At 39.4% G+C, this 18247-nt stretch overlaps 1 protein-coding gene across 1 annotated transcript; it reads right to left on the bottom strand.

Annotated features, from left to right (window-relative positions):
- Positions 1-957: 957 nt before the first annotated feature.
- Positions 958-17793, bottom strand: LOC134864383 (proto-oncogene vav-like). Its single transcript, XM_063883317.1, is given in 30 exon segments — positions 958-1163; positions 1248-1399; positions 2037-2178; positions 2338-2425; positions 2972-3082; positions 4174-4205; positions 4659-4724; positions 5553-5689; positions 5883-5916; positions 6072-6094; positions 6200-6294; positions 6387-6488; positions 7397-7506; positions 7594-7729; positions 7818-7839; positions 7842-7902; positions 7995-8081; positions 8634-8702; positions 8914-9009; positions 9271-9370; positions 9551-9654; positions 9753-9821; positions 9927-10025; positions 10689-10797; positions 11269-11334; positions 12318-12376; positions 13877-13993; positions 16812-16928; positions 17027-17122; positions 17644-17793. Coding segments are annotated over 29 exon segments (2544 nt in total). The 5' UTR covers positions 17114-17122; positions 17644-17793; the 3' UTR covers positions 958-1109.
- Between the last annotated feature and the right edge of the window lie 454 nt (positions 17794-18247).

The raw sequence follows: 18247 nt of genomic DNA, 5'->3' as shown, positions 1-18247 counted from the left end.
TGCAGTTACAGTAATATGTATCTCTCTGTCTGTGACATTATACAACTTCCAGGTTTGATTGACAGTACATAACTAAAGCCTGTACAATATGATGTAATTGTTGGATATACATTTCTATCAAGCAGTCAAACTATTTTACCTGATGTGTTGCACTTAACCACGACTTCTGCAGATGAAATCCACGATGGGATGAATCTGGAGCTGTACTACCAGTAGAGGACCTACAGTCAATAACGCAAAGATGACTCTCTTTCTTGATACACACACCACCACACACACACACACCCAACAACAGATTGGATCTGTCGCAGGAAACCACCATGATCAGACCACACCAGTCAAACAGATGGCGCCGTATCTTCAAAGAAAACACACACATCATTTTAGATTATGATTTTTGCCCATAAATCGACTGAAAGTCATGTTGTTCCACAGTTTTTGTTTTGATATTTTTGAATAAAAGGATGTTTATACCTATTCACAAGACTGTTCATTGGCTAGTTTAGTTTTTTTTTTCAAGCAAAAAGAAACTGGAACACCTGTTGAATGTGTAGCACTTCTATTGATGTTACCTTCAGTTCATCTGAAAGCATATAACCTAAATGTTTATACACTTCATTGAACGGAAGAGTGGAAGTTATCATGGCAGCAGATAAAAGGAATACACCAAGACAATTACCATTTATATATCAATTACTCACTTTGATGAATTGAAGTATATTGTGGTATTCTTCATAACAGCAAAAATATACATCACAACGCTGTTATTGTTCTTTCACAGAAAAATGAAAGTTTTCTGTGGTAATCGAAGGTAAAGCAAGGTGAGATATTCAAATCTGAACAGTCGTTTTTGTCAAGTATTCCTTTTTTGTTGTTTTGAAATGAACGGGTCCACAATCACATCTGGGTGGGAAGTTTGAGAAACGGATTTAGTGCAAAAACCAGACATTCATCATGTCAGTTGAAAGGTTTTATTCACACGACAGTCATCAGATCACAGTATCGGTCATACAGCCACACTCACTCATAAAGGCTAATGCGATCTGTGGCAACCAGGTATCACACAAACCCCCACAAGTATGGATTCACACTTCTCCTGTGGAGCTGCGTCAGCAGTATTCATTGCTTTCTTCCTCCACATAGTTGGCGGGAAAGAAACCCACCTGGAAACAAAGGAGAGTAGCAGGTCAGACAAGACGCCTCAGAACCGGTAAAGGTTTTTATCTTTTTGTTTTCCAATTCCTCACCCGGCCGTACACCTCTCCCTTCCACCACCCGCTGTGGCCCTTCTTGGAGATGATCTTGATGGTGTCTCCTTCCCGTAGCGACAGCTCAGTGCGGTCCCTGGATGAGAAGTCGTATCGGGCCCTGACTATGCCCAAACACTTCATGCTGCCTCCTGTCAAAGCAAGGCATATTTACTTAGAGAGCAGACTTCATACAGAGGTGTATCACGTATTGTTCAATGAAGATTTTTTTTCACTCATTTATTCTTCCTTCATGTGTTTTTCTAACATCAAAACTTTTTAGAAAAGATTAAATAAATAATAAAACATTAACAAAAAGACCAAATTAAAGTACAATTTCAGTGCAGATCAACCACAGTGTGTCCTATTTGTAAAAAGCAGTCATGAAAAAATCAGTCTTTAGCCTTATTTTCCTAAAAGTGGTTGAAGTTGTTGCAAATTTGAATTGTTGAACAGCAGACTGTTAAATACATATTTGGTTATTGAAAGCAACTTCAACTTGGTTTGTTCTGCTGGAAACCGGCAACGTTGCGTCATGTATAAGCTGAATAGAAGAGTCAAACAATGAAATGATCCAAACCGCTTTCTTGCAAAGACTTTGATGACAAGATCAATATCGCTCTCGTGATTGTGGTGTCGGTATTTTCGTTTGGCTCTCGGGACTAAAGCAAGTCCTTTCCAAATCGTCAATTATCCCTTAAACAGGACGACACACAACAGGTGTGATGATTTCCCGTCTGTGTGATGAATAAAGGTATTCTGATGTGAGGTAATAAAGATGTACTGTACCTGGTGTGGTGTTTGGTGTGGCGGTTTGCGCGTTGTTCGACGAGTTGCTTTGCTCCGGCTGTTTGTAAGGCGTATGCAGCGTGGTGTCCACATCCTTGAAGTACTCCTTCAGAGAGTTCTGCTGGTAAAACTGAATCATCTCCTAACACCGTAAGAAGACCACGAACAGGAGGAGAAAGACATAGACATGTGAGACGGATGATGGATGAGATTTGAGAAGATAAAAATATGATTTCATGTAAAGGGTCAGTTTTTGTTTTTTTCTCCAGTCATGGCATTTCTTGAGGTCCATAAGACTTACGATTATACCCTTGAAGGCTTTCTTCTCATTGATGCGGTACAGGCCATCAGTGGACGTGATCTTAATGTGTCTGATGTCCATGTTGAACCTAGAAGAGAAGTTTGTGGAGAGATGAAAAAACACACTTTCCTACTTCTGCAAAAATGATATGACTCTCACAATCCTTTGTTTGAGAAGATGTATTTTCCTGCTTTTGAGAGGAAGCGATACTTGGCTCATAGAAACCCAGCAACCTCATTATCATTTGATATTGATTACAAAATGGGCACAGAGACATTTGGGAACTGTAGCTTTACATTATGAAGTTGCACTAAATATACTGTGAACTGATCAGTCAGAGTTACATGCGGACATTTTTTTAAGGCCGAATTTCAATTACAATGTTTCAAACCTGTAGTAAAAGACCTGCTTTACATTGAAATAAAGTCATTGAAATGGGGTTGAAACAATATGATACTGCCTGTAACGAGCCATCTTTAAAAAAAGAACAGTTTTTAAGCAAAATGTTGCGCGGTTTTAAACCAGCAATCAATGGCCTGTAAATTACCAAAGCAGTCATTACTAAAGAGGGCAAAAGAGAGTAGCATTTTCACTCAATGAAACTACTTTTACTGATGAATCTGCAAAGGCTCACTTGAGGCTGATTGCAAACTCTCCTCCATCTTTCTGACGCACGAGGAATGTTCCATCGGAGCGGGACAGCAACAGGTTTTTGGCCGCGGTTCTGTCCATGTTCCCCGCAAACCTTCAGACACAGCGAGGATGGAAACGTTAAGACTACAGAATCACACGATGAAAGGTCTGTCTCGATAACAGTGCAATAACACAGTAAAAACACACCCTATTCGGTGTAACACTTTACTTGATGGTGTTCATAAGACTGACATAACATTGCCATAACCATGACATGACACCTGTCTTAAACATTAATGAATACTTATGACAGTTGTCGTTCAGTGTCCTTCGGTAAGTTATGTCCCTTTTGATGCAAAGGTGACATTGTTTGAGATGTCCTTGTTATGACAACTTGACATAAACCAAGACAACAAAACCTGTCATAAACATGTCATAGCAGACATCCATATATGACGGTTTAATGTCGCGCTAAGATATCAAGCTAAACGTTTTTCATAAGTTTGACAGTTAGGTCTGCTATGACATGTTTATGACAGGTGTTGTTGTCTTGTTGTTAGAAATGTCTCATTTCCTATCAATGTACATTATGTGTATAAACGTTATGGGTGCCCACAAATGAGTTGGATTTGTTAGAAAATACACAAACAATTATATCTGATAGCAGCATGTTGTGTTACAAACCATTTATTTGTTGATTAGAAATGGTAAATAGGATAACTTAAACTAAAGTGTCACCAAAGTGTTTTTATTATTACATAATGTGACTTCCACATCGTTCAAAATACTCTGATTATGTCCGCCTTTGTATAAATTGGTGCAGTTTTTGGGTACATTGGTGTTGTTATTGTTAACTCCAGTGTTATACTTGATGTTACCTCCAGGTGGCCCTCAAGTGTATGCCTTTCAGATCATACACGGTGCCAAAACCTGGAATTCAAGATATGTTTTTTTACTTGATTCATTGTTATTTGAAGCTGCTTGAGTCTTTTAAAATGTAATAAATCAATGTTATTAGGATGTTTGATAGGGATACATTCCCCAAAACTGCTTTGTAAACATCAGCACTTTCAGTATCTGGTTCTGTTTTTGTTACAATAAGCGTCTGCTGTATCAGCGCTGTAGTGTTAACAGGCCCTTCTGCAGCCACTGCACACACAGGAGGAAGTAAAGCTTTGGTGTTCAGTTCCTGTAAAGACTCACCAGCTGGCTGTAGACAGATCCGGGGTCTGCCTCTGGGAAAGGGTGAGATCACACAGATGTTAGATGTAAAGCTAAAGGGTGGTCATGGTGTTATCTGCTCTTCACTGCAGAATACTGCTAACTACGATTGGTTTCAGTTTGGGAAATGATAAATGCCTCCAAGATGAACTCTTAACCCTTAACCTCTGCAGCTGACACCTTACATTCAGGCTTTTATTTGACATCTATTTTAAGTTGTGCTCATTTGCATTCATTTCCAGAACAGAAATATAAGTAAAAATGTAGTTTTCAGAAAATAATGCAATAAAAAGGAATAAGGAATAAAGTGTTGTATAAATCCATAGGAGAAAAACCCTCTTTCAACACCTCCAGAATACAGGAGTGAAAATGTAAAGTCTGTTGTATTTGCTATTTAACTGAAGAAAGTGTATGAGCAAACGTCCGTTAAGATATCTACTGTAACCCTTCATGGTGTGTGTACTCACGGGGACGTAGGGGTGGACCTTTTGGCAGGGGAACCATCCCATCTGACCCACAGAGATGTTTCTTCCCTGAGGGACACACACAACAACAAATCACATGGCCGAACTAAGCTGTCATTACAACAAATAAATACATATTTAAATCAGCATTAAATGGATAACTTATAAACAAATCATCCCCATGAGACAAACTCTATGCAGTTGATATTGAGCTCATGGAAATTAAGCTAAATGAGTATGCAGGGTTTATTAAGGAACTGCAAATCTTGTAACAGTGTTAAACAGTAAACAAATCAAACGCAGAAACCCACTGTTTGCGTGACTATCCCTTAACAACAATCACTTACAATGTTCATTAAATACTGAATATTTTAAACAAATGACATTTCCTTACTGCCCTCTCTTTGTGTTTATTTATTTTCAATTCAAAATTAATTATTGTGAATTAAACATTTATAAAACAACACATTTTTGGGGGGGGAAATATCAAACAATGACTTATAATGTTTCTAATTCATGATTAAACCAACAATTAACAACAAAATCAACAGCTTTATTGTGCCACAATAAATAACTGACATATCAAGTAGTTTCGATGTTTTCTAACATCAGAGGAAGCGACGACAGTGTGGCAGTTAGCCAGCCCTCACAGTTCCCAGACCCTGAAACTAAAGGGAACTCAGGTTTTGGTTTTCCAAATCAAAACTCTTTGAAATGAGTCGCACAGCACAATTCTGGTTGAGCACAAGGCAGGAAGTGGAACCAGGTAGAGAGGAAAATAACAAAACAGACAAAGAATCTCACACCTACACTACACCACAGGAGATATAACAACATAATGTGTGAGTCCCCCGCCCTTCAGCATTCGGAATACAGAGTGTAGAAGCTAGAAACTACCTCCCACCACGGCAGCTCAGCATCTGCCCGGGTCAGCTCAACGATGTCACCTTTGGAGAGGTGCAGCGGCTGGCCGTAGCTCACGGGGGGCGGCGGCACGCCATAATACTCCTGACACGCCTCCATCTTTGGACATCCTGAGAGACGGAAGAAGGAGGAAGAGGAGGCTTTTAGACACGAGGAAGAACTTCTGACAAGCAATGCAAGAATTCTACCTGCATGTAACATTTTTGTATAATAGAAGGTCGTTTTGGAGAATGAACCCCAGACACTGAAAGGGTGTTAAACTGTTGAAAGTAAAGTGCAAAGTTTAAACATCTTATTTCTTACCAATGCTGGACTGTCCGGAGGATCTGGTTTTATTCTGGAGGAGCAAAAAAACAAAACAAACTGGAGTGATTGTACTCCGTATCTATTTGCACAAGTTAAGTTAAAAAAGGACAATAAATTGGACATGTGAGAAGCGAAATAAAACAATATTAAACGCATCCACAAAGTCAAAGATGCATGTAGTCTTACCTTTTTCAAAGTCCCAGAATGATCTGTAATTTAAAGAGGACAGTCAATTAGAGAGGTAGTAATTAAGATAAGTATAATGTGTGAGTAGAGTAAACTCTTGTAGAATTTAAACATGCCAGTAAACACACCTGAGTTTCGGCCGCAGGCTGGGACCCGGCCTAAACACTCTTTATGAGCAGCCATTTTACAGCGAGTGCAGCGATAGCCCTGGAAAAATATCCCTCTGCAGAGGACAGATGGAGAGATTCAGCCCAAGAATCTCATAATTAAAGTTAAGAGAAGAAATGTCAAGAAGCAGCTGGTGAGACACAGTACCTTAACAGCATGGAGCAGGCCTTGCAGGAGGTGGTTTCTTCGAAGCAGTGCATCTGGAAGTCGTGGTTGTTGGCTGTGGAGTTATCTGGGCACATATTCGACCTGCAGACATGACGTATAACTGTTTTAAAATCACTGGGATAAGAAGCAATTCATAAAGCTATCTGTTATCTGTCGTTAAAGAAAGTAAAACACTTGTTTCCCAGAGAGTCTCTATCTAACAGCAGCAGCAACACAGGGCAGTTTGCAAATCACCAGTCATGTTCATTTCCTATCTGGTTGCTCAATCAGCCAAACTGCACACTGACAGGCGGCAACAGCTTTCATTTTGCAAGTCATTCTCTGCCAACAGCAACCTCAACACATTCAGTTTCTCTTCTTAGTGTTTAACTTGTTAATATTTGCTGATGGATCATTTGAAATAACACAATATTTACTTAAATTAGAGGGTACATTTTCAACCCGGAGCCTCTTTCAGAACATTATAGAATAGACCCTTTCCTTTCCTTTTTATAATATAACATTGTTCTACCTATTGTGATAGGAAATAGGAAAATGTTCATGTAGTAAATGTACAGAAGTCACCCTTAAAACCTGAGATAACTGCTAAATATTTGGTCACATGGAGGCAGAAGAATCAAGATATGAACACAAAAATAACCGGGCAAACATTTATTCTCCTTTAGCTCTGTTTGTGGTCTCCTTGAGCTCTGCTTAGTCCCTTAAAGCAACTTCTAATTTTTCTCATTTTCTCTATTATTACTGTAAAAATATTGATCATAGCCACGTTAAAGAAGGGATAAGCGTTTAAAAATAATAATGCTGTAGCTTCATATGCTCTATCAACGATATGAGGCTCTATGAAAGCCAGTAATTGATTGCCAAACATCAAATTACTACTCAGAAATGTATAGTTGCCTGAGATCTGTGTCATAAATGTACACAGATCCTTTTATTGTTTCATAATTTGTCATGAATTCAGCGTGTGTATTTCCATGTGTGTAACTTACAGAGCCATCTCAAACTGCTCCAGCCATTTCTTCTTCAGTTCTCTGGTTTTGAAGAATAAGTCGTATCCACACCTCCCAGAGCATTCCAGCAGGAGGACCGAATAGGACCACTGTTGACAAACACACACTGTTAGCTTTACTCATGCCTAATGGATGAACTCTGTGGTATAACTGATGTTGCAGAGCAGTAGAAAGACCTTCTTTTTGTCCTTCTCTCCTGCCGTTTCGTCTCGTATCTGGTAGTGCTGTAGTTCAATGAGCTCCTTTAGCTCAAACGTCTCTCCGCTCTTCTTCTTACAGATGAACATGGCTTTGTCAAACAGGAATGCATACCTGAAGAACAACCAAACACACACAGATTAAACTCAATATCAGATACTATGGAATTAAAATAAACACAAAATACACAAACAACACACACCTGTCCTGTTTAGACTTTTTCTCAGGGTGCAGATCTTCAGCTCTCCGTCGATCTTAGGGCGACCATAGAAAGCTAGAGACTGAGTCTGACGAGCAGAGGAGAGTGAGCATGAGCGGTGAGAAAGAAATCAAATTAAAAAGAATGAAATTAAAAGTGAAACGTCATGTGTAACCTCACCATGTTCTCTATTGACAACTGGAAAGTGGTTATCTGTCTGATGATCTCATTGTCTCGCTTCACCTCGTTCACACACTGCGCCAAGTCCTGCAAACACACACATATTGAAGAATGTTATATCCTAAAAATACGGTTTATATACTACAATTATTAGCCAAGGCATTTACTATCTTGTTTATATATATGGGAAAGGCCACTAGATAGGACATGCTGTTAATACCTTACACACAAAACTCAGACAAAAAGGGAAAGGGGTAAAAACTAGAACAAAGAAAGGAGGGGACACTTTTATTTGGTAGGCAGGCAGCATGGTCATGAACAACAAGGTGCAGGAATAAAACAAAGATAGTGTGCCTATCAGTTAAAATATGGTAATTTAGTCAACAGTGGACACAATGGACATCACCATATTTAAATCCTCAATACTTTTTCATGAATACGATTTTAAAATGTTTTGATTGGTCGACTCCAGCCCTGTAAAAGAAATGGAGGAACGGACACACACTCAGATGATTTTTGTCTCTGATCTATCAATGTGTAGCGCGTCCATATTTAACTGTGTCTAATATAGACCTGTGTTTACTTTATTTATCATTTAACTGGGGATTTTATTTAAGTTTTATATACATAGATACTTACTCTCATGGCATCAAGAGCTGTGCGGAGGTTCTCCTTATCTGCAGGGTCAGTGGTGTGCTTCAGCAGCTCCTGCAGACACACACAGAGAGATTGAAGATAAACTGGTGTAATGCAGCCATGCAGGACACACACACACACACACACACACACACACACACACACACACACACACACACACACACACACACACACACACACACACACACACACACACACACACACACACACACACACACACACACACACACACACACACACACACACACACACACACACACACCTGTAACAGCAGGTGATATTTGAGAACTCTCTGCATGGGGACCATGAGTAAATCTCTGAGAGAAAAACGTCGACTATTGGCTCTGTTTGAACACTCCTGAGAGAATGAGAGAGAAAAAGGAAGTAAACATCTGCAGTAACCATCGATGATGTTGTGCAACAAACTCATCCTTCCCCCCTGTTTTCACTTTCAGTTCAGAGTGAATCAGCACAAATGGGAACCTTGAACCCGGAACTACTTCATAAAGTACTTTCATCGAAAAGGAATACATAACTTCTGCTGTGTGCAAAAACGCTGTTCAGCGCAAAATCCTACTTCCCCTGTGCTGCTGTGTTTCAGAATGTGCGTTTTCCTCACCTCCAGTTTCATTCTGATGTCCTCCTTCGTATTCGAAAGCTTATCCAGGGTCTTTGTTGCCGTTTCCACCTGACTACAGTAATGACCGTACAGTAATAGCCTGGGGGCAGAAAAGCATATCGTTCATAAGATGTTGTGTGACTGCATGGCACTGTGTGTGTGTGTGTGTGTGTGTGTGTGTGTGTGTGTGTGTGTGTGTGTGTGTGTGTGTGTGTGTGTGTGTGTGTGTGTGTGTGTGTGTGTGTGTGTGTGTGTGTGTGTGTGTGTGTGTGTGTTGTACCTTTCCTTGTAGCTCAGAAACACCTGGTACAGATTCTTGGCTCCATAATCGAGGATGGAACTCCGGACCTCCGCCAACAAATTACGATGAGTGTTGGCCAAATCCTGGAAATACACGTTGTCATAAAAACATGTAAACAAAGCTTAAAACATGAAGGTAAACATGAAATGTGACCAGGTGTGCACAGAATCTCCTCCCGTACCTCTATGTTGATGAAGATACTCTCCATGTCTTGCACCTGGAGAAACTTTTGAAGAGGCTTCATAAAGTGCTGTATGGAAAATAAGTTGTTAGTGTGTGTGACTTATTCTGTGTGGGATTCATGTGTGTGTAAATGCATGGATCTCCTTCCATCAGACAGTGATCGTGTGCTCACCTGCAATATAGATTGCAGTGTATCCGAGTATTTCTCCTCTGTCTGTCTGATCTCCTGCAGGCAACACTCTCGCTTGTCGACCCCCCCAGTCTTCTGCTGCTGCAGGAACACAGCACACACGTCATATGAAGAATGAGAAAACCAGAACAGGGGATCTTTCTATCGTGTTTCGACTCTCCAGAACGGAGTCTTTCTTTAGCCTCTTTAAGTCTCCAGCGGTGAGGCCTTTATATTCTCAGTTTATTTTCTTGATGCCTATTTGTTTTGCATGCTCTTTTCTTCTACTGGTTAGTTAATGGAGGTAGTTTTTGCTACTCCAGTCAAAACTGTAGTCCAATTGAAGCATACATGTTTGACAAAAATGATCAAATAAAGAAACTGGTATTTTGGGGGTTTTCTGAAACTGACTCCTTCACATTAGCATTCATAGCGATTCATCGAGATTGTGCTTCAAGGAATTTAGTAGCTGGGTGACATTTAGACATAAAGTACTCCCTGGATGGGGCTCCTATCTGAAGTAAAATGTGAAAGGAACTCTTATCTGCAAATGAAGAAGCAAAACTTTGCACAACTCTGAAAATTTGGATCAGCGGTTCCCAATCTGGAGGTCATAACATAAAATAAATCCGAGGGATCATGTTATGAAGGACAGGATAGTAAGCAGAGAGTTATATTTTCTACTACTTTCTACTTGACCATCTGCGGTGGTCAAAGCTTGCCAAACAATATCCCACACCATCATTTGGCTTGAGGTTTACTCACAATTTCTGGTTGTTCACCCGTCCTCATCAAGTCTTCATAGATCTCGTCTCCTTCGTTCTCCTCGTCTTCCACAAAGTCGTACAGGTCATCATCCTCGTCCACCGTGTCACTGATAGACACGACACATGCACACAGCATTATTATCATCACAGTATTTATATTTCATTCCTGTGATTACTCTGTACTTTTTTTTCACATATTCTGGCTGATAAATGATGTATTTTCAGAAAAATACTGTGAAATAGAAAATGTTTCAGCACTATTTGAGTATAAAGTAGCCTCAGTTGGGTTAAATTTCAGAACAAAAACTACAAAGAATAATAATTGTTTTAATGATGCAATATTTAGACCGTCCTCTTGAAGGAACCGCTTTGTATTTTTGCTTTGGTTTTATTTCTTGGCATGGTCCTTATGTGTCTGCATGTACCAATAACTGTTGTTTTTACTCCCCTGCACAAGTTTAAAGCAAAGGAAGATAATGCTGTTGATCATTACAGTTTATTATATCACAAGGAGCTTTAATAACTACCTCTTCATCATCAACATGATTATTTTAACATTGTTATGGTAAAAGACTCACTCGATCAGGTCGGACAGGCCGCTGTAGATCTCATCATCCGGAGTGCTTCCTCCCAAAGGGAAAGGCCTGGAGGACAGGGTGTGAGTAGGTGAGGGTGACAAAGGAAGAAAGGTGAATTGAGAATGACAAAAACATCTGACATGTGTATAATGTTCCTACATTCACATTGTAGGCAATAAAACATACTGTAAGGTGTGTAGAGTAGTCAATTTCTCTTAAAGCGCCTTTGCCAAATAAACTGTAATGTTAAAAATATCAAGTAACCAACATTAAGGTAAGATTTCTTTCTTAACACACAGTGAAGAGTCTGCTGTTATCAGCTACTCCAGTGCTCGACCAAACATGGCTTCACTACACACCTATTTTGCATTAAAAAACATTTTAAAGAATCAAATGTTTTCAAGGAACAATCAAACTCCTCCTGCAGGGCGCAGTGGTTGAAGCTTGTGTATAAAGAGATAATGAATCACACAGAAAACAGTGAAGATTTTTACTTGGCTTTTTTCATTTTATGTTACTTATTAGCTTCTTGGCTCATGGCTTAGCGGAGTCAGATTATAATTACACAACGTTAATTCACTAATAAATCATGTCGTATTCTCATAACTTTATCCACCAGATAAAATAAAGGAGTGTCATTTAGCTCCACTCTTACTAGCTTAATGCATCAATACTCACAATGAAAGGTTTTATTCTGAAATGAGCCCTTCAGCATAATGTGCACATTTAATTTGGGTATTTTAATGCTAATACTTCTATCGCTCTTACACAATTATCCTTATATTGAAACAGAGTTGTATTTAAGTGTCTTGCTTTAATAGAAGAAGTTGAAAATACATTAATAAACGCACAGAGTGTCTTTATACTGCGTAAACTCAAACATCACAGTGTGTTTTAAACCATGTATGGAAACTTTACTGCTTTTAAATGCTAAAATGTAAGGTAAGGGGGGGGGGGGGGGGGGGGGGGTGGGGGGCGTGGTAAAAGTAGAAGTTACAAAAAAAACTCAATACATTTCAATTACGCAACAGAGGCAGGATGTTACTTACTGAAGTCTTTTTTGTGTAGCAATGGGCGAATGGGAGAGGATAGACAGAGTGCCTATCACCTACAACACACACACACACACACACACACACACACACAGTTTTTAGTTAATATTTACTGATTGACTAATTGAAAATTGACAGTTGTTCCACCCATATTTCTGTAATCTGCTTTAGTTTTTATGCTAACACGTTCTGACTGTTTTAGAGAGTTCTGCAGTAGCATGATGAGTCATCTTAAAAAAAAGTTTCATGCTGAGATGAGATCAGAAACCAACTCAAAGATGTCCCATGTCTGACCAAATTATCTTGATATTTTTTCAGATTAAGCAACACCAGTACATTCCTCACTCAGTCCTGCTGATGTGGTTTGACTGAATTCTGCTTTTATTCAAGACAGAGAAAGCAGGAACATCTTAAGAAGAAGTGAAAGTCTTAAGAAGAAGTTAAGAAAAAGAGAGACATTTGAATGGACTAATTTACAGTAAGCTTGCCATAAAAATAACAAGACCTTAAAAAGATAGGCAAATGAATAGCAAGTTGCAAAATAGCAACCACTCTCATGTATATCTGCCGTGATGTAACAACAAAGTTACACCATTTTATGTCTTTGGTTTTAGATTCCAATCATAACTTTCTGGATTTGTTCTCTTTAATAGTATTCTGATATCAATCTTGAGATTTAAATGTTTTCTTTGTAAAAGGCTACATTACATGGAAACACATTTATTAAAGATAAATATTCATTAAAAAGTGCTTCCACTTACTCTTCTCTACTGTCTTTATATTGATTTGAATATAAAGTAGGAAAAAGTTCAGGTCATTAAGAAGATAATAGGGTAACAACAAAGGTAAACCAATTATGTCTTTGATTCAAGTACAAAATCCACCTTTCTAACTCTAAACCTCCGTAATAACCATATTACGTTGGGTTTTTTAGGAGGAATATGTAGCCGACTATTTCTTTGTAAACAACCCCCACCCCCAAAAAACACTGATTATTTGTGGGAGTATTCTCAGTGTAGTTCTCCTACTTTTACTTCAATTGGGATCTGAATACTTCTTCTACCACTGTAAATGATGCTGCTTTACTCTTGTGTGTTTGGTGTCTTATAAGGTAGACTACTGAGTGACTGACTGCAAGCTGTAAAGTGAAAGCAGAAGCTCAGTGACAAAAAAAAAAAAGAATGTGTGTTAAGAAGACCCCACAGTTAAGTCGAAGTCCACCGACTGTTGACTCGTTTCGTTACTTCCTCTTACTTTGTACGTTCAAATCAAACAAATGCAAATGCATTTCAAATCTCCTGGTTCACACCAAGGTACTGTGGTTGCACTGCAGCGAAAATGAAAGAGCGAAATACTGAAATCCTTTGTGCTCTCAGCCGCTTCAATTATAAAATCACCAAACTACTTCCTGTCAGGGCTGTGTGGGTGTCTGCAGGCTGCAGTGAGAAGTCAGGAGTCTGTTCACACTTCTGACTTCTACTATAATGAGTATACGTTCACTCATGATGCAGCCATAATAACTCTACTCTAATAGAAAGACAGACAGAGACCGATACCTTTGCAAAGTCCCGAACGTCGAACAGGTCGAAGGCCTCAAACAGTTCACTCTTTTTGAGATCAAATTTCTCCTGACAAACTCCCAGGAACATCCGGATATTCTTCAGGCACAGGAACTAAAAAAACAAACCCAAAAGTTACTTTATTTATACTTAAATATGTTGAGCAACAGAAAACATTTCAAATTAAATGTAGTTGAAGTCATTCATCAAACGACAAGTCTCAAAAGGAACACTGGAGGTTATGTGAGGTCGTAATAGCTAAATGCTAACAAGCTAACATGAGCACAATGTCAATTATGTTGAGCTAAACTCGTAGACTTCCGCTTTAAAGTCTAGCATGTTAGCATTCTTATAATTTTCATGGAAGTGACCTTATTCTGCAAGTGTTTTGTCCTGCACCTAAGTATTGGATGAATTATATTTTGGACCTGATCACCAAAGGGAGTGAAACCCAAATGTCAGCATTAAAGAGTTGACAAGATATTTCACTCTCGACCAAAATTCTGGCTAATAAACCAACTAACTGACCAAGCAACATATTGCAAGCAAGCCAGGCAACCACTTAACATCTGTTTTCTGTCTTCCCCAAAACTGTACATGGCCTAAATAATCACACAAATCTGGGTTTCCCCTTTAAAACCAACGTCATTCCAACTCATTACCACAAGTTTTACCTACCTTTATTGGAATTTATGGTCAAATGACTTTGTTTACACAAAAATAAATCTAATATTTTAGTTAAAAAATACAAAATCAATTACAATTATTTCTCAATTCAAGACTCTGTTGTGAAAACTATTTCAAAAATGTGCAGCACATACTGTAATGACACCAGATGCTATAAATGTAAATAAAATAACCAAACTCGAATGAAAGTAGTGATAGTATCTGTTCTTGTGAAGAATATAGTTTGAAACCATCCATTATTTTGTGGCAATGAGATGAAATAACCGTGATATAAAAACATTTAGTCAAATTTGACCCCAGGACAACAGGACGGTTAGAGCAAAGTAAACATACTTAGAAAACCCCAAAACAAATACAATTTAGACTAAATAGTGCGGTATAACAAACAAAGGGAGAAGGTAAAGCAGGCCCATATAAAGCAAATACAGTGTTATAGTGTTTCAAAACACATCGGACACTTAAATGATGCTGTTGATAACTGAAATATTAAAGTTTTGTGCTGGCACTGTTGTTTAACTTTCCCACATTAGGTGACAAAGATAGCAAATGAACAGCTGCACTTTATATCAACATGTGTCTAAATATTTCTCAGCCACACAGACCGAAACTGACAAACAGCAATGACCCAACACTAAGAAATTTCATAGAATAGAAGTAACACGAAGGCCCGACTTTCATAACGAAAATATAAATGAAACCACTGAAGCACGGCGCACAGTAGGTCTGACATGGCGGTCAGACAGACGTCGTTTTACATAACTTCCTGAACCAGCTCTATCTCCCTCTCTCTCAGTCTTCTGTGACTCTGTTCAGCTGTGGGAAATGCGGAACCCTAATTTGAGAAAAGGGGAAATGTTGACTTCTTACTGATACTGCTGCACACATCGTGTCGCTCTGTGAGGAGTGCACACAGGCATACATACATATATCCCTGCAAGCTGGCGTAGTGTTGCAAGAGCAATGGGAAGATCCTCTATTTGTGTAATATCATGTGTGTGTGTGTGTGTGTGTTTGGTGACACGTCAGAGTGGACTCCCGTTTTCTGTTAATCACCGGATGTTTCTTAACCACTCTTGACCTTATAGGATTTACCAGAGTTTCGCTTGCACGTGTAGGAGCACATTCTCTCACACAGGCACACAGGCACACAGGCACACACACACACACACACACACACACACACACACACACACACACACACACACACACACACACACACACACACACACACACACACACACACACACACACACACACACACACACACACACACACACACACTCTTAAGACATTGCGGTGACTCCTAAAGAATATCATCATGGACTTTGCACAAGAGCGTTCAGGCCAACAACATGACAGCCTGCCTCTCTGTCAGATTCTCTTCAGTTCTCTGTCTTAACATGCACACAGTCGCACACTGATTTACATTTCTCTCTGTCCACTTAGACACAACTAATCTTTATCTTACTTCTGCTGGGTTATGTTTTCAGTCCAGTTGGCTACATGATTGTCAGTTAGCATTATATCTCTAAAAGTTATGATGAATGACAGTCCATGTTTATAGGGTGGATTTGATGAAGTGAAACCAGGAATCCTAAGAAAGAAGGTCACATAAGAGAACACCAATGCCACTTTTTCATACTGTAAATGTTTTTGGAATGGGGGAAACCTCTGGCTAATTCTCTCCAAATGTGACAAAAACACATCTAAAGCTCAAAACAACACCACCTAATGTGTTGTTTGAAAAAATCTGTAAAAAGAAAGAAGCCAATCCCAGTCTGATGGTCTATCTAGGTTGATCTTTGATTAAGAAGCTCATAGACAGGAGGCACTGTTCAAATTAATGTTATGCATTGTGGTTTTATTGTTTTGATTATTCCCTCTTGATTTTGTAATGCCTATGTATTTATAGCATTTATTTCACAGGGCATGTTCTATATCTTATTGGTAAGTGGCGACATGTTATGTTTAGTTAATTGCACCTGCTTATTTGAAAAACACGACTGTTAAGGTCAAGAATTGAGTTTTACTGCAGAGTGTGTGGTCTTTGAGTACTAAGTATTCTCTCTTCTTCACACCCTCCACACCTTTGACATCCCTTCTCTATCCTCTGATGCGATCAGATATAGATCACAGTATTTTCCTATCGGACAGCTTTGGGGCGCCAGTGCCTCGGCCTGGTCGCTATGAAAATGGTATATGGAAATGCATCAGGAAAAGATCTGTGTGTGTGTGTGTGAGTTACCTGGGACATCTGTGGGCGCAGGTTGATCTCTCTCAGGTTGACGGCTTGAGGCATCAGGTTGTTGAGCAATTGGCAGAGAAGCACACCATCTCTCAGAGCCTGAGCCAGGTCACACACCTGGCACAGCACACACACACAAAATCAGACTGTGGCCCCGAGACAGAATGTGTGTCCAATTACAGGTGTGTGTATTGTATGTGACAATGCTGATTTACCTGTGCATCCTCCCATGTGACCCGGTGGTTCTCTGGAAGGACTCGACATTCGATCAGCCACCTCGCACACTGCCGCCACAACTCCATCTTTGTTTTCTGATAGACAGACAGATCAATAGATAGGACAAGAGCCCAAAATATTGTTATAGGCACAATATTCAGACACCAGTGATCACTATGCTGTTCGACAAGTAGTAGCAAATAAGTCAGATCAAGTTAATGCTCCCCTGGCAATCAGAGAATAGCTAGTTTGACAAAGTTTGTTCACGCTGAATTGAACCCTATTCTTTGTCTGAATTTACTCATGCAAAACACGTTTGAAGCGTGACAATTTTTTGGCTCCAGCACCACACAAGAAGCTCTGTATCTCATTTTGTCACAGCTTTACTTTGTGAACTTCAACCTTGATATGGAAATTATTGAAGGTAATTATCCAACACTGTCATCAAATGTGTTGGTATACAGCGAACACTGAGCAGTTACTCTCCCTCCTTCCTCTACAGTGAAACATCAATACACTTAAAATACAGCTACTAACAAAAATAGCCTCTAGTCTTTCAGAAACTTTTCAAAGAAATGACCGCATATGTATGATGAGTATTATAATCTGCTCTCACCTTTCAGTCTCTCCCAGCAGTTGTATGTTTCTTCCTTCGGTGTTCTCCTCCTTTCATTATTTCGTTGTTAGACTTTAGCGCTCTTGTTCTAAATGTCTTCCGTGGTGGGTGTTCTGCAGAGCTGCACTGTGTCAAAGCCTTTTAACTATATCCCGCAACTTCCTTTTTCCTCTGACGCACCCTGATAGTTGCATGCACACTCACAGATGCATGCATGCACACACACACACACACACACACACACACACACACACACACACACACACACACACACACACACACACACACACACACACACACACACACACACACACACACACACACACACACACACACACACACACACACATGCATACACAAAGAGCTGCTGTTGCTGCTGCAAGGGGTCCACGTTAATAAAAGAGTGTGATCTATGTGTGAAATGGTGTGTATTATACGTGTGAAAGAGATCAGACAGAATAAATGTATGTGTGTGTGTGTGTTTGTGTGTGCACTTCAGAACAAGAGAAGATGAATGTGTTGTAACCACATAATTTAGACAGCTGCATAACAAACTTCTAATGTGGTAAAATAAACTATTTAAGGGAGATAGTTTGTGGCAGCC

The sequence above is a fragment of the Eleginops maclovinus genome, chromosome 5, assembly GCF_036324505.1.
Source record: "Eleginops maclovinus isolate JMC-PN-2008 ecotype Puerto Natales chromosome 5, JC_Emac_rtc_rv5, whole genome shotgun sequence".
NCBI classification, from domain to species: domain Eukaryota; kingdom Metazoa; phylum Chordata; class Actinopteri; order Perciformes; family Eleginopidae; genus Eleginops; species Eleginops maclovinus.
The sequence above is the reverse complement of the archived record's forward strand: the minus strand, read 5'-3'. Positions and strand labels throughout refer to the sequence as shown.